We start from the raw sequence: 24,430 nt of genomic DNA, 5'->3' as shown, positions 1-24,430 counted from the left end.
TCCACACACACAAAGCAGAATGACATCACTCATCACACTGAGCATCCTCCTCTCCACACACACAAAGCAGAATGACATCACTCATCACACTGAGCATCCTCCTCTCCACACACACAAAGCAGAATGACATCACTCATCACACTGAGCATCCTCCACACCACACACACAAAGCAGAATGACATCACTCATCACACTGAGCATCCTCCTCTCCACACACACAAAGCAGAATGACATCACTCATCACACTGAGCATCCTCCTCTCCACACACACAAAGCAGAATGACATCACTCATCACACTGAGCATCCTCCTCTCCACACACACAAAGCAGAATGACATCACTCATCACACTGAGCACCCTCCTCTCCACACAACAAAGCAGAATGACATCACTCATCACACTGAGCATCCTCCTCTCCACACACACAAAGCAGAATGACATCACTCATCACACTGAGCATCCTCCTCTCCACACACACAAAGCAGAATGACATCACTCATCACACTGAGCATCCTCCACACCACACACACAAAGCAGAATGACATCACTCATCACACTGAGCATCCTCCACACCACACACAACAAAGCAGAATGACATCACTCATCACACTGAGCATCCTCCACACCACACACAACAAAGCAGAATGACATCACTCATCACACTGAGCATCCTCCACACCACACACAACAAAGCAGAATGACATCACTCATCACACTGAGCATCCTCCACTCCACACACACAAAGCAGAATGACATCACTCATCACACTGAGCATCCTCCACACCACACACACAAAGCAGAATGACATCACTCATCACACTGAGCATCCTCCTCTCCACACACAACAAAGCAGAATGACATCACTCATCACACTGAGCATCCTCCACACCACACACACAAAGCAGAATGACATCACTCATCACACTGAGCATCCTCCACACCACACACACAAAGCAGAATGACATCACTCATCACACTGAGCATCCTCCTCTCCACACACACAAAGCAGAATGACATCACTCATCACACTGAGCATCCTCCTCTCCACACACAACAAAGCAGAATGACATCACTCATCACACTGAGCATCCTCCTCTCCACACACAACAAAGCAGAAAGCAGATTGTTTTGTGGAAAATTTACGAAGCATTCAAATCAATACCTTGACATTTCCAGTAGCCATAACAGCAATAATCACACTGCTGAAGACATCACTATCTGTGGCGCAGTCAGTGTTTTGGTACAAATTATACTCAAAAGCAAAGAGAATGTGAGCTTATCTTCAAACTTGGAACTTTGGAGCCTCTTGGAATGAACATTCTATTCCGACATCATCTTAATATCATCCTCAGAGTTTCTGAAAATCAACACGTTTACTGCACTGTGTTACTTTTCTTTCTACTCAGCTGAAGAAAGGCTTTTGCTCTTAATGTCCTGAAATAAATGATTTTTTAATCATATAACATTTTTGTGTACTTTATGTATTTTTTTAAATATATTTTCTTTTTTAAAAACATCTTTGCTATATAATGTGTTTCAACATATAAAGTATATGTATGAAAGTTCAGGACAGGTAAAATGATCCCGTCAGATATCGATACCCCACCTTTAGGAGAACATCAGATTCTGCGGACCCCCACTTGCACAGACTCCACTGATCAGCATCACACACAAACGACACGTCACCACCACTATTAGAATTACATGAAAACTTTTATTAAAAAAGCCTGTGCCTACATTTAGTGTATAGACATTTGGACCGCTCTGTTTTTACAGACATTTGAAAACTGTGCATGTAACTGATCAGGAGTACAGTCTGAATCTGTGTGCTTTCAAACGCAGTGGGCTTTTTGTACCTGTACTTTCACAACATTTAAAAACAGCATTTCATCATATACACCAATAGTTATTTTGTACCTCTACGTTTTCCATATTGTTGGAAGCAACACTGCAGAGTTTGGGATTAGTGCCTAAAAGGTATCTGCTCCGTTCCCCACTCCTCCCATATCTTTCCATGTGTTTGCAATCACTTGGAATGGTTCAAGTTCTGGAATTCCAATATGAAATACTAATAGAATATTCAATTGAATGACAAGCATTTCAACTAGAACTCTGAGTATCTCTAAATGCAGAACGTAGTTCTGGGTGATATTCTAGTGTTCAGATTGGTACCACTTCTCTTTTGCAGTGCCAAACTGGTTCCACCTTGCTTGCAGGCCTGTGTGGTTTCACTGGTTATGTTTCATGGTTCTTGGAAGTGTCATGTGATACTGTAACTGTTCAACACTATTGACTCCACCTGCTTCAGAACTCATAACGATTCCAATCATCAGAATTCAGAACGATTCCAAACACCATCAGAATTCAGAACGATTCCAAACACTATCAGAATTCAGAACGATTCCAAACATCATCAGAATTTAGAACGATTCCAAACACCATCAGAATTCAGAACGATTCCAAACACCATCAGAAATCAGAACGATTCCAAACACTATCAGAATTCAGAACGATTCCAAACACCATCAGAATTCAGAACGATTCCAAACACCATCAGAATTCAGAACGATTCCAAACGCCATCAGAATTCAGAACGATTCCAAACACCATCAGAATTCAGAATGATTCCAAACACCATCAGAAATCAGAATGATTCCAAACACTATCAGAATTCAGAATGATTCCAAACAGCATCAGAATTCAGAACGATTCCAAACATCATCAGAAGGTAAGAGAAGTGTAGGTTCATTTGTAAAGGTACTTCGGTGCCCTCATCTACACTGGGAATAACACAAACATTTACACTTGAGAAACACCAAGCAATTCAAATACAAGGTACTGCACTTTAAATGTGTTTGATTTAGATAAAAAAAGAGCAATACAGATCCAAGATATGTGGCATTTTTCATTTCAAATACAATAAAAAAAGACATTGTAAATGTAAAACATTGTTCGACAGGCTAAAACTGACATCCTTTTTATGCATGTCTATATTAATATATATATTTGTATTAAATATTAAAGACGTAGACCTCCTACTACATTAACAGCCGTTCTCTTTGTTCATAATAGCACAGTAGTGCTACCTGCCTGTCTGCCAGCAGGCAGTGCGTGTGCTGCAAGTTCGAAGCTGGCCCGTCTCGCTGACTGGCTGACCTGGAGGCTTTCTCTCTGGAGTTGCCCTGCTCATGCAGTCTGCATCACAATGGGTAACACATTCTGTGACGCCCAGCAGAGACACCAAACCCAGACACAAAAATAAAAAGGGTCATGTTCCTGGAGTTTAAATGTGTGCAGCTTAAATGACCAATCAAGGAAAAATAAATTAATAAAAAACGTGAGAACTATTGCCTACCAAACTTCATTTTATTTTGAATTGCAGTTAATAACAAGTGGGTGCAAGTGTTTTGCTCTAGAGAAATATTGGACACAATACACACTTATTGTTCTGCCCTGAATATACATTTTGTCCATCTAATGTAATGTTAGTTTTCAAATGCCATGGATTCTTTGTATGGTTTACATACTGTACAGTAAGCATTTTCTTAAGTTTCAGTGGGCCAAATTGTTGGTAGTTATACAAATAAAGTGGGGGTAAAAACATCAAAAAACTTAAAGGGTTTAAACATTTCCAAAACGTAGATCCAGTTTGGTAAAACTGTTCGACTGCAAATATTTACACAGAACATGCATGGATGGAGAGTACCTGACTTCACGTCTGTGTTGAGCAGAATGTACACTGTGTGCTCTGTACCTGTACGAGCAAAACCATGCCTTCACTGGGAGATTGGCTCAGAGACAGAGAGCCATGCCTTCACTGGGAGCAGGGCTCTGAGACAGAGAGAGAGCCATGCCTTCACTGGGAGCAGGGCTCAGAGACAGAGAGCCATGCCTTCACTGGGAGCAGGGCTCTGACAGAGAGAGAGCCATGCCTTCACTGGGAGCAGGGCACTGAAACAAAGAGAGACAGATAGCCATGCCTTCACTGGGAGCAGGGCTCTGAGACAGAGAGCCATGCCTTCACTGGGAGCAGGGCTCTGAAACAGAGAGAGACAGAGAGCCATGCCTTCACTGGGAGCAGGGCTCTGAGACAGAGAGAGAGAAAGCCATGCCTTCACTGGGAGCAAGGCTCTGAGACAGAGAGAGAGGCAGAGCCATGCCTTCACTGGGAGCAGGGCTCTGAGACAGAGAGGGAGACAGAAAGCCATGCCTTCACTGGGAGTAGGGCTCTGAGACAGAGAAAGAGAAAGCCATGCCTTCACTGGGAGCAGGGCTCAGAGACAGAGCCATGCCTTCAATTGGAGCAGGGCTCAGACAGAGAGAGACCATAGATAAACAGATATTGGTTGCTAAGTGTCCTTCACACATAATTTTTCAAGAGGGGCTTGTTTGTCAGCTATAGTGTGTTCATGGCTGAAGCTCACACATGGCTTGCTGTCTCTACCCAGTGGAAAGAGGAAAAGGATGCAGAAAAGATCCCTGCTCTGGGCTTGTCAAGCCAATCCTCCAGCATGAATCCATCAGTACTCGTCGCCTGGAACTAGCCAAAGATTGAAGGCTGTCTATCTCCCAGCATCCCTCAAGAGCAGGTCAGCTACTGCACAGGGAGAGTGCTTTACATGAGGAAAGAGGGAGGGGGACGGGGGGATGGGGGGCATGTGTTGTGATTGGGTGGCAGAACATTACCTTGCACCTTCTACTACCAGCACAGTAATTGATCTACTGGAATGCTGTTTTATATGCAGTGTCTATTGATTTAAGAACAGTCTGTTATATGCACATTAAACACAAACCCTATTTTGCACAAAATTGTGACAGAAGCACACGGCTGCAGCAGGTGAGATGAGGCTGTATGTAGCGGTTTGGACTGCAGAACAAGATTTCCAGCACTGCCTACAGCACAGCTGCTGGGATCGCCAGCATGGAGGAGACTGGACATTCCCTGGCTGGTCTGGGTTCAGCACGGTTTCTGAAGCTGCGTTTCGACTGCCTGGTCAGGCTGTGCTCAGGTGTGGGCATAGACCTGTTCACCTTGACCATTCCTCTTGCAGGAAAACAGATTTCTGAGCCCTGCTGTTTAGTCTGCATAGACCAGCCCTCAGTATACTTGTAGATGGGCAAGAACCAATGGGCCGCTGCTGTAGCGAGATCTCGAACATCCACGTTCACCCCCGAGTGGACTCCATCAGCCTCAGACTACCAGTCCACAGCTGGACAGTGCAGAACGGCTCCAGCTCAGGCACATCTATCAAGAGGAACCAAGACAAGAGACCACAGGTGGAAATGGCTACTACTAACCATGACCAGGGGTCTGTCTGTGGCCCACAGAGTGGGGTAGCTTTGCATTTGGACATTTCTCAAGCACAGCAAGAAACTACAAACTGCAAGCTTGAGAGAGGGCTGCAGTTAAACTGTAGTGCAATGGGTTTACCCATGTATTAATTATTCTTATTATGCAGTATACCGAGTCACGGAGGAGCTTGTGCAGCAGATCATAAGAGAGGCAGTAACGTACTGCCCCCAGCCTCTCCCTGCAGATGGCGCTGTAGACATTACCAAAAGAAGCGCCTCCTATTGAGGTTGAAGAGAGTTACATGATAAAGGCAAATGAATAGTGTAGAAAAAAGCAAAACTAAAAAAGCAGTGCATCTAATGGAAAGATTCATACTCTCCCTGGTGGGGTACTTGCAGGTGTGCATGTGAGCATTATATTCAGCATATACTGCACAAGAGCTGGAAAAAAGACATTAACAACCTGCCATATGCAGCACACACCAGTGCTAGAGGCTGGTTCCTCACGCCACGTATTCCTGTGTTGTGTAGATGCATCCAAGACTTTGGGAGCCTCTGATGTTCCTCAAAGTGACAACTATGATGGATTTGAGGAATGTGCTCCTCCAGAACAATTTAAACACCTGTCCCGTAGAATTAATGCCACCCTGGCTGCTGATCTCCTTAGTGACAGTGATATGGCAGGTGTTTTCATTTTTTTGGGCTACCCCCCCTTGTGCAGATATACTCTACAAACACAGAACATACATCTTTCTACCCATGAGATGTCACACACCACCACAGAAAATGCTGAAATGAAGTCTTTGATCCCATTGTCCTCACCAACACATCATAAGACACCTGGAGACCAGAGCTCAGTCATTGGGGACAGGGCTCCCAACCTCCCCCTGGCAGGTCGAGGTAGCCCCAGCACGGAGTCCAGACAGAGACAGGGGGATCCCCATTGAGAGTGCAGATACTGCCCTGGTCCACTGTACTGTACATCACCCCTCCCTCCTTCACCTCTGCACTGTACTGTGCATCACCCCTCCCTCCTTAACCTCAGCACTGTACATCACCCCTCCCTCCCTCCTTAACCACTGCACTGTACATCACCCCTCCCTCCTTCACCTCTGCACTGTACTGTGCATCACCCCTCCCTCCCTCCTTAACCACTGCACTGTACATCACCCCTCCCTCCTTCACCTCTGCACTGTACTGTGCATCACCCCTCCCTCCCTCCTTAACCACTGCACTGTACATCACCCCTCCCTCCTTCACCTCTGCACTGTACTGTGCATCACCCCTCCCTCCTTCACCTCTGCACTGTACTGTGCATCACCCCTCCCTCCTTCACCTCTGCACTGTACTGTGCATCACCCCTCCCTCCTTAACCTCAGCACTGTACTGTGCATCACCCCTCCCTCCTTAACCCCTGTCACTATACTGTACTGTGCATTTGTTTTGCATCAGAAAGACTATCACACAGCTAGAGATGAAACAGCTGAATGCTAATGATAGAAGCTTGGCATGGCAATACATACATGGTGACATGGAAGAGCTGTGTATAGTGACCTGGAGGGAGTACGATGCGGAAGTGATACAGGGTGATATCGAACCAAAAGCTCCAAGATGTCACGCACATTACTCAAAGTAGCTCTGGAACAATGGAGTCTGTTTGTTTGATTGTTTGATTTCTTGTTGGCATAAATCGCAAGCAAAAAAGCCGACCATTAAAAGTGTATTTATTGTACGGAGTGGTTCAAAAGTCACTTGACGAGTTCAACTGGGTGTGAGCCGCAGAGCAGTGAATCCTGCCCAGCACACAGTACAGGAAGAAGATGCTGTGGTCAGCAACTTGAGCCACAGGGGGCACTGTTCAGATCCCAGTCAGTACCTACACACAGACGCGCACACACACACACACACACACACACACACACGGGCACCTGCAGCCACCAAGTTTCACTGCTCTACAGCACATGCTCTCTCCCACCCAAGAATATCCACAGACGGTCAGTCAAGTGATTTTTGAGCCATTTTAAGGCAGTCAATCAGAAACCCTGGCATGCATCATACTGCGCTGTCTGCATCTTTACTGCACACCACGATTCTCCACACACAACCTCTACACCCCCCCCACCCCATCCTTTCCCTCCCCACCCCCACCCCCTCCCCTCTCAATGGAGCTGTGCCTGGAGACCCATCGAAACTGCCCAGGGACAGGTTTAAAAAGAGCTTTCTTTTCTTTATTTATTTATATAGTTTGTTTTATTTAGTTTAGCTTGTTTGTTTGTTTTAATTTGAAAGAAAGTTCACAGTCCTGCCGTCGGCTATGCGTAGAACTCCTCCTGTGTGTCTGGTTTCTGGTAGCTGACGGTGGCCTGCTTGGGCTCCTCCAGCGTGTAGCTGCCCTCGTCCTTCTTTTTCATCCGGTAGATGAGCAGCATGACCAGGAAGGCAGCAAAGAGAGCGCCCACCACTCCACCTACGATCACAGCTGGAGGGGAGAGAGAGAGAGGCTGAGACATGCATCTACATTACAAACAGAGGGGAGAGAGAAAGAGAGAGAGAGGCTGAGACATGCATCTACATTACAAACAGAGGGGAGAGAGAGAGAGAGAGAGAGGCTGAGACATGCATCTACATTACAAAAAGAGGGGAGAGAGAGAGAGACTGAGACATGCATCTACATTACAAACAGAGGGGAAAGAGAGAGAGAGAGAGAGAGAGAGAGAGAGAGAGAGAGGAGAGACAGAGGCTGAGACGAGTGCATCTACATTACAAACAGAGGGCGAGAGAGAGAGGCGATGAATCTGTCTCCATTACAAAAAGAGGGGGAGAGAGAAGCGAGAGAGAGGCTGACGAGATGTAATGTTTTTCAAATAAGACTCTCTTAGAGAGACTCATGCAGGGAGAACATTACAAACAGAGGGGAAAGAGAGAGAGAGAGAGAGAGAGAGAGAGAGAGAGAGAGAGGCTGAGACATGCATCTACATTACAAACAGAGGGGAGAGAGAGAGAGAGAGAGAGAGGCTGAGACATGCATCTACATTACAAACAGAGGGGAGAGAGAGAGAGAGAGAGAGAGAGAGAGAGAGAGAGAGAGAGAGAGAGAGAGAGAGAGAGAGAGGCTGAGACATGCATCTACATTACAAACAGAGGGGAGAGAAAGAGAGAGAGAGACTGAGACATGCATCTACATTACAAACAGAGGGGAGAGAGAGAGAGAGAGAGAGAGGCTGAGACATGCATCTACATTACAAACAGAGGGGAGAGAGACTGAGACATGTATCTACATTACAAACAGATGGGAGAGAGAGAGAGGGGGAGAGGCTGAGACATGCATCTTTACATTACAAACAGAGGAGAGAGAGGGGGGAAGAGAGGCTGAGACGTGCATCAAAATTACAAAGAAAGGGGAGAGAGGCTGAGACATGCATCTCTACATTACAAAGAAAGGGGAGAGGGGGAAAGACAGGCTGAGACATGCATCTCTACATCAGAGAGAGATAGAGAGGGGGAGACACACATCTCTACATTAGAGAGGCTGAGACATGATTCTGTATATTAAAGAAAGAGAAATAGAGAGAGGGGGAGACACATCTCTACAAGAGAGGGAGACACAAACATCTCTACATTAAAAGGGTAGAACTCCATATGACACAGTGTGCAATCACAGCTAGAGCAGAGAGAGAGAAAGAGATGAGAGATATGAAACACATCTTTAAATTAGTTACAGTTACAGGGGAGGGGGTGTGTAGCCCTCTCCCCACCACTCCAAGATCACAGCTAGAGCACAGAGAGTGCATTGGATTGAGTGAAACAGAGAGAGAAGTAAAAGGCACAATACAACTTCCACTGGGATCCTACACTAGCACCGTGGTACACAAACACCAATCCAGTCTAGCTAACAACTTCCAGTGGGGACGAGCGGATCCCAACATCAAGACCACAGTGAACCAGCACACTGGAGCGCCACCTAGCTGGGGCACAGAGGAGAGAGGCAGGGGGCAGGCAGGGGTGAAGACTCCCACTGCAGAGCTGGCACTTCTACAGAGACACAATAACACCACTAACTCTTACCTGACATGTATTACCAGCGCCTCACAGGGCTCTCACTCTCCCTACATGATAGACACATTACCATAAACTTGTTCAAAATGTTTATTTTTCTTAGTTAATGAAGTCAAATTGACCAAATTGCCCTTCTGCAATTCCAGTGGAAATCTAGGAAGTCAGATTGACTGGCCTAGCACAGTTCGAACTGCTCTCCAGTGGGAGTCTAGACACAAACAGCATGGTGGTCATACTGTATATCCTCTCTCCTTCAAAGAGTTAGCAGTAATAATATATCTCAACAATATATATAAAACCCATCCCCACTGCCTGTGTGTGGAAGGGTGAGGGGTGGGTTGTAACACAGGGGAGCACAGTCTAACCCTCACAATGTCTAGCTAGCTCTATCTGTCAGACTGTCTGTCTGTCTGTTTACCTATCACCAGGAAATCTGCGAAGACGACGCCCACCAGGCTGCCTACAATCACAGCTGGAGGAGAGAAACAGGACAGGGGTGTGTCAGTGAGGCCAGGAGGTGGGCTGAGATACACCAGGACAGGACACACACAGACACACACACAGCATCCTGGGGTAAGCAAACATGCTGAATATTGGGGGTTCGAAGCGTGTGTCTGATAATCTCACTCTAGCCATTGAAATGTGATTCTCAATAAAACTAAAAACGCAGGACTACAGCACTAGAATGTGATTGGCATCTACAGTATGTAGTATATACACAGATATCCAACACTCACTGCTACAGCTTCAGAACTGCTTTTAATGAGAGGGCCAGATCGCTGAATGCATAAACTGTGCACTCTGCTGACATCCATTCCCTGGCATTGTGACACACATCTGCATGCTAGAGATAATGTACAGGAGTGTAGACTGTACCTATCATTATTCCATCTATCATGTAACCTAACCAGAGCAGCTGTGCCAGTGTGAAGGGCAGTGTGTGTGTGATGCACTGCAGTGTAAAGGGCAGTGTGTGTGTGATGCACTGCGGTGTAAAGGGCAGTGTGTGTGAGAGATGCACTCCAGTGTAAAGGGCAGTGTGTGTGTGATGCACTGCAGTGTAAAGGGCAGTGTGTGTGTGATGCACTGCAGTGTAAGGGCAGTGTGCGTGTGTGATGCACTGCAGTGTAAAGGGCAGTGTGCGTGTGTGATGCTCTGCAGTGTAAGGGCAGTGTGAGTGTGTGATGCACTGCAGTGTAAAGAGCAGTGTGTGTGTGATGCACTGCAGTGTAAAGGGCAGTGTGTGTGTGTGTGTGTTGCACTGCAGTGTGTGTGTGTGTGTGATGCACTGCAGTGTAAAGGGCAGTGTGTGTGTGATGCACTGCAGTGTAAAGAGCAGTGTGTGTGTGTGTGATGCACTGCAGTGTTAGGGTCAGTGTGTGTGTGATGCACTGCAGTGTAAAGGGCAGTGTGTGTGTAAAGGGCAGTGTGTGTGTGATGCACTGCAGTGTAAAGGGCAGTGTGTGTGTGATGCACTGCAGTGTAAAGGGCAGTGTGTGTGTGAGATGCACTGCAGTGTAAAGGGCAGTGTGTGTGAGAGATGCACTGCAGTGTAAAGGGCAGTGTGTGTGAGAGATGCACTGCAGTGTAAAGGGCAGTGTGTGTGTGATGACTGCAGTGTAAAGGGCAGTGTGTGTGTGATGCACTGCAGTGTGTGTGTGTGTGTGTGTGTGTGTGTGTGTGTGTGTGTGTGTGTGTGATGCACTCCTGTGTAAAGGGCAGTGTGTGTGTGATGCACTGCAGTGTAAAGGGTGGTGTGTGTGAGAGATACACTGCGGTGTAAAGGGCAGTGTGTGTGAGAGATGCACTGCGGTGTAAAGGGCAGTGTGTGTGAGATGCACTGCAGTGTGAAAGGGCAGTGTGTGTGAGCGATGCACTGCAGTGTGTGTGTGAGATGCACTGCAGTGTGTGTGTGATGCACTGCAGTGTGTGTGTGTGTGTGTGTGTGTGTGTGTGTGTGTGTGTGTGTGTGTGTGTGATGCACTGCAGTGTAAAGGGCAGTGTGTGTGTGATGCACTGCAGTGTAAAGGGCAGTGTGTGTGAGAGATGCACTGCGGTGTAAAGGGCAGTGTGTGTGAGAGATGCACTGCAGTGTAAAGGGCAGTGTGTGTGTGATGCACTGCAGTGTAAAGGGCAGTGTGTGTGTGATGCACTGCAGTGTAAAGGGCAGTGTGTGTGTGCGATGCACTGCAGTGTGAAGATGCACTGCAGTGTGTGTGTGATGCACCGCAGTGTAAAGAGCAGTGTGTGTGTGATGCACTGCATTGTAAAAGGCAGTGTGTGTGTGATGCACTGCAGTGTAAAGGGCAGTGTGTGTGTGATGCACTGCAGTGTAAAGGGCAGTGTGTGTGTGATGCACTGCAGTGTAAGGGGCAGTGTGTGTGTGATGCACTGCAGTGTAAAGGGCAGTGTGTGTGTGATGCACTGCAGTGTAAAGGGCAGTGTGTGTGTGATGCACTGCAGTGTAAAGGGCAGTGTGTGTGTGTGTGTGATGCTCTGCAGTGTAAAGGGCAGTGTGTGTGTGATGCACTGCAGTGTAAAGGGCAGTGTGTGTGTGATGCACTGCAGTGTAAAGGGCAGTGTGTGTGTGTGTGATGCACTGCAGTGTAAAGGGCAGTGTGTGTGTGATGCACTGCAGTGTAAAGAGCAGTGTGTGTGTGATGCACTGCAGTGTAAAGGGCAGTGTGTGTGTGTGTGTGATGCACTGCAGTGTAAAGGGCAGTGTGTGTGTGTGATGCACTGCAGTGTAAAGGGCAGTGTGTGTGTGATGCACTGCAGTGTAAAGGGCAGTGTGTGTGTGATGCACTGCAGTGTAAAGGGCAGTGTGTGTGATGCTCTGCAGTGTAAAGGGCAGTGATGCACTGCAGTGTAAAGAGCAGTGTGTGTGTGATGCACTGCAGTGTAAAGGGCAGTGTGTGTGTGATGCACTGCAGTGTAAAGGGCAGTGTGTGTGTGATGCACTGCAGTGTAAAGGGCAGTGTGTGTGTGTGTGTGATTCACTGCAGTGTAAAGAGTAGTGTGTGTGTGTGATGCACTGCAGTGTAAAGGGCAGTGTGTGTGTGATGCAGTGCAGTGTAATGCACTGCAGTGTAAAGGGCAGTGTGTGTGTGATGCACTGCAGTGTAAAGGGCAGTGTGTGTGTGATGCACTGCAGTGTAAAGGGCAGTGTGTGTGTGATGCACTGCAGTGTAAAGGGCAGTGTGTGTGTGATGCTCTGCAGTGTAAAGGGCAGTGTGTGTGTGTGTGTGTGTGATGCACTGCAGTGTAAGGGCAGTGTGTGTGTGATGCTCTGCAGTGTAAAGGGCAGTGTGTGTGTGATGCTCTGCAGTGTAAAGGGCAGTGTGTGTGTGATGCTCTGCAGTGTAAAGGGCAGTGTGTGTGTGTGTGTGTGTGATGCACTGCAGTGCAGAAAATATTAAATACAGCTGCTGTTTGTTTTGTTATCCGGTACTTCCTCAAAGCTGTCATAAGAGCTACAATGCAACCCTGGGGTTCATCAACACATGAACCAGGTCATGGGAAGCTGCTTCATATCCTCCTACACACAGACCACGTACAAGCCTGCATAGAAAACAAACCGTTCCCACTTCCATTCCCAATTCCCATTCCCTTCTGATCAATTCAAATTCCTTCAAAGGAATTCCTTTGGAACCGGAATTAAAAAAAGAGAACTGACCTCCACCCTGAAAGCAAATCCAATTAAAATACAAACTGAGCTTTTAGCTCTTCAATATGTAAGCTGTCACTGTTACTGCTGCGAGATGCGCTCACTCTGCTTACTGTGTACATGTATCCAAGACATGCTTAGGAATGAATTGTCTGTGAGGAACACCTTATCACTTTACACTGGAACTCAACAGCAAGTGCTGCCCACTGCGCCTCTCCCCTCGCTCTCACCTATCAACACCTCCTTCCTCTCCAGGATGTTCCTCTGGGGAAGCTGAGCGGCGGAGCTGCCTGTGTCGATGGTGTTGCCGAGCAGGTCAGGCTCCGCCTTCTTGACGGTCGGCTTGGTGACGGCCCTCATGACCTTGTTGTTGTTAAGCTCCTCCTCCTCTCGGATCTCGAAATCTCCGCTGGGCCCGGCCCCGCCCACATCGTTACTGACTGTCGTGTCGAACACCCCGCCCCAGTTCTCTGTCTGCGCGTGAGAGAGAGAGAGAAAGAGAGAGCAGTCAGATTAGAGGTAAATACCCAGGGGAACACAAGAGCAATATAAATGCTCTTATGTAAGGGGCGGTGTGTGTGTGTGTGTGTGTGTGTGTGCTTATGCATGAGAAAAGCATATGCCTTGTATGCAAAACTATTTCAGAAACGCACTGGGGACGTGGAACAGGTTAATGAACGGGCTTCAGATAAAGGAGAGTCTGTTTGATGGAAGGGACCCCGCTGGAAAAGGACCCTCCTCATGCAGCTCGGTAAATGGGGTTCACCCGCCCCCTCAGACCAGCCTCCCTGCACCGGTGATAAAGACCCGCCCCCTCAGACCAGCCTCCCTGCACCGGTGATAAAGACCCGCCCCCTCAGACCAGCCTCCCTACACCGGTGATAAAGACCCGCCCCCTCAGACCAGCCTCCCTGCACCGGTGATAAAGACCCGCCCCCTCAGACCAGCCTCCCTGCACCGGTGATAAAGACCCGCCCCCTCAGACCAGCCTCCCTGCACCGGTGATAAAGACCCGCCCCCTCAGACCAGCCTCCCTGCACTGGTGATAAAGACCCGCCCCCTCAGACCAGCCTCCCTGCACCGGTGATAAAGACCCGCCCCCTCAGACCAGCCTCCCTGCACTGGTGATAAAGACCCGCCCCCTCAGACCAGCCTCCCTGCACCGGTGATAAAGACCCGCCCCCTCTGGCAATGTAGTTAAAGCTGTCGGCGGTTCTTGTCTTGTCAGCAATCCATCCTGCCGGCCCTGAAACTACCTCTCCGTTTCATCTCCCATTGCACAGCTAATCTCTCCCCACGAAGCTATCCAACTCTCTTCAAATTCCATCAGAGTCTTTATTCGGGCACTTTCACAGGAGCGAGATGTCTTTTTAACCTAAAGGAGGAATAGGGGGGACGACTGCAACTTTTGCACGCATGGTCGCTTTCCCACAAAGAAGCTCTCAGACCGAGCTGCTGCATTCTGACAGAGATTAAATGAAGGTCAAAGGAAGCCAAAAGCACAACAAAAACGGAGCACTTTAGACAAATAGAGCTCTTTCACAGATAAACAGGCAGCTTGAAATGATGCAGGTGGCGAGAGCAATTGCCTAAATATATAATATATACAAATAAGTAGCCTTTTCTCTGCAATCTATATATATGGCACTGCGTGCATAACTATTGTTGACACTGTATTTTATAACTACTGTGCACAAGCAAAGATGTTTCAAGTGATATGCACATTTAGCACAAAATAAATGTTTGTTAAAGTCTTTAGGAATATGCAATCCTTCCATAGTGTCAAAACTCTCAATTAAAAATATGTAAAATGTAACAAAGCTAAAACGTACTGATGAAGACCTTCGTGAACTGTCATCTTGACTTTACAAGTTTTGCTTCAGAATCTGTAATCAATCTCAATATCAATACAGAGGTTTCTTTTGCTACCCTTATTGACAGCGCAGCCCGAAGGGTTAAAACAACAAGACCAAGACAACACAAAGAGCCCTTACCTCCACTGCGGGGCTGAGAGCTGGGCTGCTGGGGGTCTCAGAGGAGGAGTCGGGCCCCTGAGACGGGGAGGGGGGAGACGTGGCAGGGGCCCGGGGCCGCAACGTGGCAGGGTATGTGGTTGTGGGGGCAGGGGTGCGCCTGCGGGGGGCCCTAGTGGTGGTTGTAGTAGTGGTGGTGGTGGTGGGTTCTGTGGTAGGTTCTGTAATGGGCTCGGTGGTGAGAGCCAGTGTTATGCTTTCCTCCTCCTCCTCCTCATCTTCCTCCTCCTCCTCCTCCTCTTCCTCTTCCTCGTCCTCCTCTTCCTCCCCTCCGATTGGCTCCAGCACCGCCTCCTGCAGCTGCGTGGTGCTTTCGGGTGGGCCGGAGCTTGGGGTGGGCGGGGTTTGCCTCACTGTGGTTGTCACGGAGGTGGTTGTTGCCATGGGGATGGTGCTGGTCTCCTCTGGTGTGGGGTGCACTGGCAGGGCTGCTGGGGGAGCGGAGGGGACTGGGGACAGGGCCTGGGTGGTGGAGATGATCACCGGCTCCTCTGTCCTGAACAGCACCTCGCTCTTCACCTCCACATCCAGCTCTGGGTCTGTGAAAACAAGGCCTGTCAGCAACAGCTCACCCCAAGCTATCTGTATCAGGAGCTACAGCGACAAAAATGTCTTACAGAGGTTACAAACATGCATGAACTGCCACAGCTGGAAACAGCATGACCACAGCCACACAATCCACTACGCATGTAAAAACATACTGACACACTGGCCCTGAATATCAAAAGTGTCTTCCCACAGTCGCTGTCTCTTTCTGTTTTAACACAAGCGTTGTTTCCATCATAAAATGAAACCCTTTTCTGCTGTTTCCCGACAGGTGGAATGGGTGCCATTTACATAAAGGTGCTGGAATAAGTATTCAGTATTTTAAAGGAGAAACCTACGTGCTAATGATACAGAATTTCAGTCAATGGACTGGTGGGATTGAACAGTTATAAAGACGGAGAAAAACTAAACAGAACGTGTGTTTTAGGAGATACAGAGAAAGAAGAGAAGAGACATTTAATAGAACACAATAATAACACAAGTATGTCAGGACACAAAGAAGTCAGTTAAGTCAGAGAGCTCATTTGAATGTCATTTTGTAAATACATGTTCTGTATTAATTACATTATGTATCATGTACCCGGTTACGGCAGATATTTTATGCCAAAATGAAAAATAAATAGACATTTGTTTTTATTTATTTATTTTTCATTTTGGCATAACATATTCTCCATATCCGGTACGAAAATGAGTAACACTTGTGTGTATGATATGACATCATACAAACAACCGTGGCAAATAATGCCAGGGCTGTGAGTGATGCTGGCAATGCAGGACCCCTCAGGGGGCTTCACTCTAAATCCTCCAAAGATGGTCCTTTGACGATACACTGGTAGGGGCTACTTTCAGCTGCGAGAGTTTGAGAGATAGGACCAGAACCAAGACAAGACAGTGCCTGACAATCCCACCAAATGTTGAAGACGATCAATTAAAAGAGAGAGATCAATGGGGTGAAAGCTGCACTTAAATCAAGTAAAACAAGAACCGAAGGTGAGCCCAAGCCATTAGGACTCTTAAAACCATTTCAGACAGAAAATACTCCGACCACATCAACCCTTTTGATTTTTGCACAGGGGTATGTTAACTAGGTACCCACTTCATTTGCATAACATCCCGCATTCTGTATGAATTGGGGTTTAGCGAGTGTTCTCATCCTTCCTGGCCATTTTTTTATTTTTGTTTGGAACACAAACCAGTCAGAAACTTAAAACACCACCTCAAAAGCCCCCCCCCCCCCCCGACGGTCAGAAAAGCTTATTCAGGGCCACTATTCTGATACTTCAATGCTAAAGAATGTCCTTGCAAAGTTTCATCACTAGGGTTACCAGTTCTAAATTCTTGTGTTTTGAAACACAGGATGAGGGAAAGACCCCAGACACCCTTTCTGGGGTCAGCAGGAATGTGTGTAGGTGTGTGGAACATCAGATATAGAAGTAGTCATATATAATAAATACATTTTCCTATATGGGAGGACATACACCTTAGTAGCGACCTTGTTGTTGGAGGATTGTGGGATTTTGAATCGAAGACAGTGATCACTCCGTTATCGGAGCTTGGGGAACGACTCAAGAAATATCTGTATAATAGACAAAATAAACAAAACAACAACATTTCCAGTTTTTGTGTGACAGACAGGCGACTCCGCTCAATACTCACAGCCGGAGCCTGAGCCCGAGAAGCGATCCTCATCGTCGAAGAAGTCATCGCCGCCGGAGCTCTCCTGGTCCTCCGGGGTGCTCTCCTCCGACCCTCGCCTCCAGCGGTACGCCTGGAGAGAGACAGAGAGTGAGCATGACTGGGGCTGCCTTCACACAGCACAGCACAGCACAAAACAACAAAACACAACGCAGTGGACAGCTTTAACATGACTGGGGCTGCTCTAAGAAACAGGAGCTTTAACATGACCGGGGCTGCTCTAATAAACAGGCGCTTTAACATGACTGGGGCTGCTCTAATAAACAGGAGAGCTTTAACATGACTGGGGCTGCTCTAATAAACAGGAGCTTTAACATGACTGAGGCTGCTCTAATAAACAGGAGCTTTAACATGACTGGGGCTGCTCTAATAAACAGGAGAGCTTTAACATGACCGAGGCTGCTCTAATAAACAGGAGAGCATTAACATGCCTGGGGCTGCTCTAATAAACAGGAGAGTTTTAACATGACTGGTGCTGCTCTAATAAACAGGAGAGCTTTAACTGGGGTGGCTGGGGTCTGTCTTCATAGCAACACCCTTGCACTGACTCTGAAAGGGTGCTTTAAATACAAACTGCAGGATTTATAATGCTTAATATTAATATACTTATCTATAATATATCTCTGAATTCCCTGTAAATGCTTTTCACATTGGCAAGACACTGTCACAGACACTTGGGTCTAATTTGTCTGGGTTTAATTTTAGTATTACTACAGCCTGATTAGCACTAGCAAGCCTAAGTGAACAGCATGCAGTCCAAGACTAGTACTAATCCAGGTCTGTGGAAGCAGCCATGAGGGAGTTTCCAGGACAATTCAATTGATTTAGCCAATACGGTGTTGGTTCTTAACATTTACAAATACTAAAATAAACATAATAAGATTCAAGAAGAAACTTAACCTTCATGAATTTACTGAGTTTCCTGTCGTATTTCCTTCTTCAAAGTGAATGAGCTCACTGTGGAAACGCGATTGCCAGAGGCTAATGGTAACCCACAAAATGACAGCTCTGTAAAAACACCAAAGCACAATCTACGAAGCAAACAGGAGGCATTTTCCATGCAGGACACACACCACACCGGCTGGCTCAGCACCACACAAAGCGACTCAGAGATCAGACAGAGACCAAAAAATGCCTGGCCTTTGGCCTCTGTGGTTTATGACGTCATGTAAAGCCCCCTGATTGAATTACAGCCTTCCACTGTGCATCTGAGTTTCGTCCATTAGACAGAATACATGGAATCTGAGAACGATCTGGGGCAGTGTGCTCTAAAGCACAGCACAGAATGAAACCTGATTCTTCAGTCTCACCTCCTGATTAGATTCGGACAGAAAGTTACACCCCCACCTGATGCTAACCCCCCCCTCCACCTGGCAATGGTTTATCGATTGGCTTCTCAGAACGTGCCTCCCAATACACCCTGCTCCCTATAGAACAGCACTCTACCCCCATGCGCACAAACCTGCTGCTGCAGGGTTCTAGGCATCGTTACATAGTGAAGTGCTGAAGATCTGGAAGGAGGCCGAATGGGTTCAGTTCAGTGATTCATGGTAGTGGTGGAACAAAGACCTGAGGACTGGAACTGAGCACCTCTGCTTTAGATGATAAAATAATCCATTCAAGATTACTGCATCAAACTGCATTCAGAATGGATTCTTTTGACATTCCAGCCACAATGATTACACATCTCAGCTAATCCTTCCTAGTTTGACAAAGCAGTGGAAAATCCAAGTGCCTGGTGGTTGATCCATGTTGCAAATAAGCCTTTTTCATGGATATGATGGACTTCACAGTTGTGAGGTACTGCAGGGTGGTGCAGCTCCTTCATTAGTTTTAATTAAATTAATTCATGAAGAAGAATAAATCCAAACTTGTTGATTCAAATCTATAAAATGAACACCACAAAGACTCTGAATGCAAAAAACAGGCTTACTATCTGTAGCAGGTATCTGACACGAGCCCTACAATAATACAGAGTCAGCTAGCAGTTAACTAGCCGGGCTGCTGCAGTGCTGTGTCCTGCTTTCTGCTTTTCAATATTTCACCAGGACAATAGAGATGCAGCTTCACATTCTCAAGGGGGCTCGAGTATTAATCGCAGCTCCTGAAAAGCCCAACAATGCAGGCTTCACCTGACATTTGAAAAGATTACGTTTTGAAAATGACACAATGGCACACGCTGCCGAGCGCCAGAACCGCAGAGACAATGAAAAGCCTGCCTAGCGAGCCCACACTGGGGGCAGTGCGGCTCTCAGGAGAAGCAGTCAGGCACAGAGGGGAGGCAGCCACTGAAAGCACAGTGAATGAGAAACACTAAGCTTGGAGTGGAGGGTACATTGCCCTGAGGTTAGAGCGGAGGGTAACATTATAACATACCCTGACACTGAAGTGATGCAGAAATGTCTTTGTAGCAGGTGGAAGTGACGTCACATTCAGGATAGCTTTACTTCTTATTTTCGAATGCATTAGAAACACTAGATTATAGGGTGTTAAGACCCAACACATTTCGGTGACCAGTGCTGGAAGTCATGGCTGACATTCCTCTGTCTGCTCCCTCCACTCTGTACCACCCTCACTGTACCCCTGTGGAATTTGCTTCTCAATAACACTGCACCTCATGATGTCTGTTATAAGCGGTGTCTGCTTCGTTTATCAGTAACACCAGTGTGCCGAGTCCTTCAGTCTCCAGCACAGCCTCGACTTGTGTTTAATAAACCAGGTGCCGGCTCACCGATAAAGAAGCATCTATCTGGGTCAGGGGCACCTAGGAAACGAGCCTGGTGGTCTCTGCCTAGTCCTTTAGTATACACAAGGGTTCGGGTAACAAAAAACTCTAAGAGTGCTGCCTCCAGTCCAGGGCAGGCTTGAGATATGAAGACTGAACTGCTCCCTCACCCCCTTCAGCCAGGACAGTACAGATTCACCTGCCCCAACACTAATAGAGCGAGGACAGCACTGCTGCAGCATGACGAGGCTGCAATGTGTTCCTGTTCCTTGAGATCTCTATACTGGGATGTTGATGTCTTTAGGATTAAACAGGTTTAAACTGCAACCAATAAAAAATCTTCCTCTTTATGTTTTTCGGTCTTCAAAAATCTTCCTCTTTTGGTTTTTCCCCTATTCATTCCACTTCATCTCCTGACACTAATGAGGAAAAGTGAAGCAAGGAGAGCCAGAACTGGCTTGTTTTAAGAGCAGGGCGACATGACTGTTTGACTGGCAGAGCAGTTTACACGAGTGCTCATTATCACAGTGCAGGGCTGAGAGGGGAGTGTTAGACTAGTGCTCATTATCACAGTGCAGGGCTGAGAGGGGAGTGTTAGACTAGTGCTCATTATCACAGTGCAGGGCTGAGAGGGGAGTGTTAGACTAGTGCTCATTATCACAGTGCAGGGCTGAGAGGGGAGTGTTAGACTAGTGCTCATTATCACAGTGCAGGGCTGAGAGGGGAGTGTTAGACTAGTGCTCATTATCACAGTGCAGGGCTGAGAGGGGAGTGTTAGACTAGTGCTCATTATTACAGTGCAGGGCTGAGAGGGGAGTGTTTACACTAGTCACATTGGTCTGTCAACCAGCAGAAAGTTGTAAGTGGTCATGGTCAATTACCAAGCCAGTAATGCCCTCTTCACATAAAGCTAACCAGTTGTAATCCAGAAACAACACTGTTTGTCTTCAGCTGCTGCATCTCTGACTGTTCGTCTCTATCCTCCTGCCATGCCTCCCTCCACTACTGAAACAGACCACGTCCCCTTTGTAATGTTTCAATCTTAATCTCTGCTCTTCAACTCTGGCGCTACAATTTGTAGCAAAACCATTTCCCCTCCATAAATAATCCTTTCTGTGTAAGGCATCGACTAACTGCCAGGGCCTTGAGTCAAGGTTGGCATGGCTCGTATCCACCAGAGACACACACACACACACACACACACAGCTCGTCTCCCCTGCATCTCCTCTCCAGCCAGGAGTCTGCTTCTCAGAGCCAGGAAAAGAAGCAGAAAAGTCAGATAGCCAGTGCCTTCAGTAATGCAATGCCTCCCACAGAGCCATTTTGCAAAGCTTTTCGTTCCACAACACAGTTGGCACCTCATTGCATTTTCCCCTAAAAGGATCCGAGAACGCTATAAAAGAGTAAACCACATGAGAGAAGACACTGCAAATTACCATTTGAGAAGTTTTGAGAAGATGTGTGTCCCCGTGTTCACAGCAAGAAAAATAAACTGAAGCTGTACCATCCATAACAGTTACAACACTCTACAGTGATGCAATTAGAAACCTACTAAACAAAACGGAAGAAACGCAATGACTTTCTGGTCATTGAATGCATTTCTTTCACTATTTCTAATGCTCTACAGCGCAGTGAGAACCGCAGCCTGGGGGTGTGGTTTTTGCTGTACTGTATTTATTTATTCTGATACTGATATGACAGTCTGAGTCCATGACAGTCTATGCTGAGGTTTGGGGAGAGCTCTAATGGTACAATACAGCCAACCAGGCACTGCAGTACAACAGCTGTGTTGGCAACAGACTACAAGTTTAAAGTATCCTTTTTACTTAACATGTAGACAAGTGATCTGAACCTCTCAACAAAAGGATGCTTGTTTAGTCAGCGAAGTTTCCGATAACGCCTGTATAAATAAAGTCCCCCTCCTTTCTCAACTTGCACCCTGCCTGACACGAGACAATAGACTGTGCTGCTGATTTCACATTACAGCGCTGCTCCGCATGGTGCCTTTTCAATGAGGTAATCCTGCAGGGTCCTGGGAAAAGGGAAGCAAACACAAGCCAGGTGCATTCCGTCACAGAACACCCAGCCTGCAGCCACTGTGGGAGGAAAGGTACTTCCAACGCACCGAAGAAGCCTTTCAGACCTGACACCACAACACTGCTGAGGTTGTGGAGGTTTCGATGAAAGAAACAGTCAAGAGGGTGATCACAGTAAAACCACACCAATGATTATTATTTCAGTGTAGAACTGATACAGGATGCTAGACCTTTAAGCCGCTACAGAGTCTCCCCCCTTCACTCCCTGTTCTGATTTCCCGGAGTATCTGCAGCCCCCCCACCCCCCTCCATTTCCCAGACTGCCCCCAACAGAATTCCCCGGATTTGTTATTCCAATAAACAAATGAAGAGGCACCTCTGAACCCGCACTCTCTCTAATCTTCGCTCCTGCACACGCCTGCCAGCAGAGCCTCTCTCCCAGGAAACTGTGCTTAGTATCTCTTTAACCTCCTACCTCCTGGTGCTGTGCAGCTGGGACCAGTAAGGACTGAGTGCACTGAACAGTGAAACCTGCTCTTAGAGGGCAGTGATTTCTACACAGTATGACCTCCATTTTTTTCAAATTGGGTTGAAAGATAACGCTGCGTGTGTGGAGGTAGCGGACGCCTGTCTCAGTGACAGGGCAGCCCTGCGTGTGTGGAGGTAGCGGACGCCTGTCTCAGTGACAGGGCAGCCCTGCGTGTGTGGAGGTAGCGGACGCCTGTCTCAGTGACAGGGCAGCCCTGCGTGTGTGGAGGTAGCGGACGCCTGTCTCAGTGACAGGGCAGCCCTGCGTGTGTGGAGGTAGCGGACGCCTGTCTCAGTGACAGGGCAGCCCTGCGTGTGTGGAGGTAGCGGACGCCTGTCTCAGTGACAGGGCAGCCCTGCGTGTGTGGAGGTAACGGAGCCTGTCTCGGTGACAGGGCAGCCCTGCGTGTGTGGAGGTAGCGGACGCCTGTCTCAGTGACAGGGCAGCCCTGCGTGTGTGGAGGTAGCGGACGCCTGTCTCAGTGACAGGGCAGCCCTGCATGTGGGAGCATCACTCCACAGACTGGCAGCTTGTCACAATAATTACACTTTGAGGATTCAGGATCAAAACAGCTTAAAATCCTGGCTGCCTATTTTAATACCGATTCTGAGAAAGCTGCTTCCTCCCATTCAGCATCTGTGACCGCCAACGCTTCACTCCTGCCAGCAATACTGCAGCGCTGATGTCTGCTCCATTTCCACACAGCAGCAGAACCAACAAACACTGCTTGTAAGAATTACCATCTTCACATTCCAGTTAAAAATATATATCATGCAAAGAAAACCAATGAAGTCTGAAATGAGGCTGAAACTACGCGACTACAGTATTCAAAAATTTTAGTCATACCCTAAAAACACACTACTGTATAAAAGGACGAAGGTAACATCTACATCTGACAATTATATGCAACGATTAAGAGCTTAAGCAACATTCTGCTTGAAACACCTAAACACATTCCACCCAGCTGATTGCTCAGAACTGTAACACCGATATACAACAAACCAAAAGTGTGTGGAAATCGACGCTGAACAAACTGTGCGGATAAACAAGGGAAGCCACGCTGCCCTGCAGAAAGCAGCTCTCTATCTGTAGAGAGAATCTGATCCAGCATCACTTTAATGTGAGAGTCAGTGACTAAATGCTGTGGGGTATCGCTCCAGTTTCCTATCATAGGGGAGGTGAGGTGATGGGTCAGTTAAATTGCTGAAGCTCTGAAGAGTCACACTGGTTTCAGGGACAGTGTCTGGGATGGGAAGAGTTAACAGAGGATTTAACCGCGGGCAGAGAGACTGAAACCACGGCCGCATTAATCACTCACTTACACAGGAATCGGGACAGAGAGGAAATTAAATCTAGATGCTTTAGGCAGTCGAGGGGGGGAGCGACACACACACTAGAGCTATCCCTCAGTCACTGCAATCGCTGTATTATTAATATCACTGCACACTGACAAGCCTGGGGTAGGGAGGGAGAGGGGCAGCACAGTCCTTTACGTTCTTGCTCCTTGTCTGTTTGTTTTCCAGACTTCTTTTTTCACATCAACTCGCGTGATTTAAAAAGATGACACCTGTTTCATCTCCTCCATTCTCTCCCGGTGTTACAGGAAACAGAACCACTCCTGTGACATAGTTACACTCTATACTGCCCATATGTGTGGGCAAGAGGGCTTTTATTTCTTGTAACACCGGAAGTGAATGGGAACTTCCATCCAGCTTCCTGTACAGTGTTGCAGTAAGATCAAAGGCGTGTCATTTTGAAATGATGGTTTTGCTTCCAGAGGTTAAACTGAGTTTGAAGATGGAGCTCATCTTCCTGCACATTCTACAGCAGTGAGAGCAGCGCCAGGGCCTC

At 47.3% G+C, this 24,430-nt stretch overlaps 2 protein-coding genes across 8 annotated transcripts in view; both read right to left on the bottom strand.

Annotated features, from left to right (window-relative positions):
- Positions 1–24,430, bottom strand: part of pum1 (pumilio RNA-binding family member 1) — a 507,081-nt gene that overhangs the window by 479,386 nt on the left and 3,265 nt on the right. The gene's annotated exons all lie outside the window — the stretch shown is intronic.
- On the bottom strand, positions 7,447–18,775 carry sdc3 (syndecan 3). Its single transcript, XM_041233860.1, has 5 exons — positions 18,752–18,775; positions 17,251–17,362; positions 15,010–15,587; positions 13,246–13,489; positions 7,447–7,771 (listed from the first exon to the last, which is right to left on the bottom strand). The coding sequence occupies exons 1-5, from the start codon at positions 18,773–18,775 to the stop codon at positions 7,605–7,607; spliced, it is 1,125 nt and encodes a 374-aa protein (XP_041089794.1). The 3' UTR covers positions 7,447–7,604.

The sequence above is a fragment of the Polyodon spathula genome, chromosome 32 (genome assembly GCF_017654505.1).
Source record: "Polyodon spathula isolate WHYD16114869_AA chromosome 32, ASM1765450v1, whole genome shotgun sequence".
Taxonomy (NCBI): domain Eukaryota; kingdom Metazoa; phylum Chordata; class Actinopteri; order Acipenseriformes; family Polyodontidae; genus Polyodon; species Polyodon spathula.
Note: the sequence above shows the minus strand (reverse complement) of the source record. Positions and strands in the feature narration are given on the sequence as shown.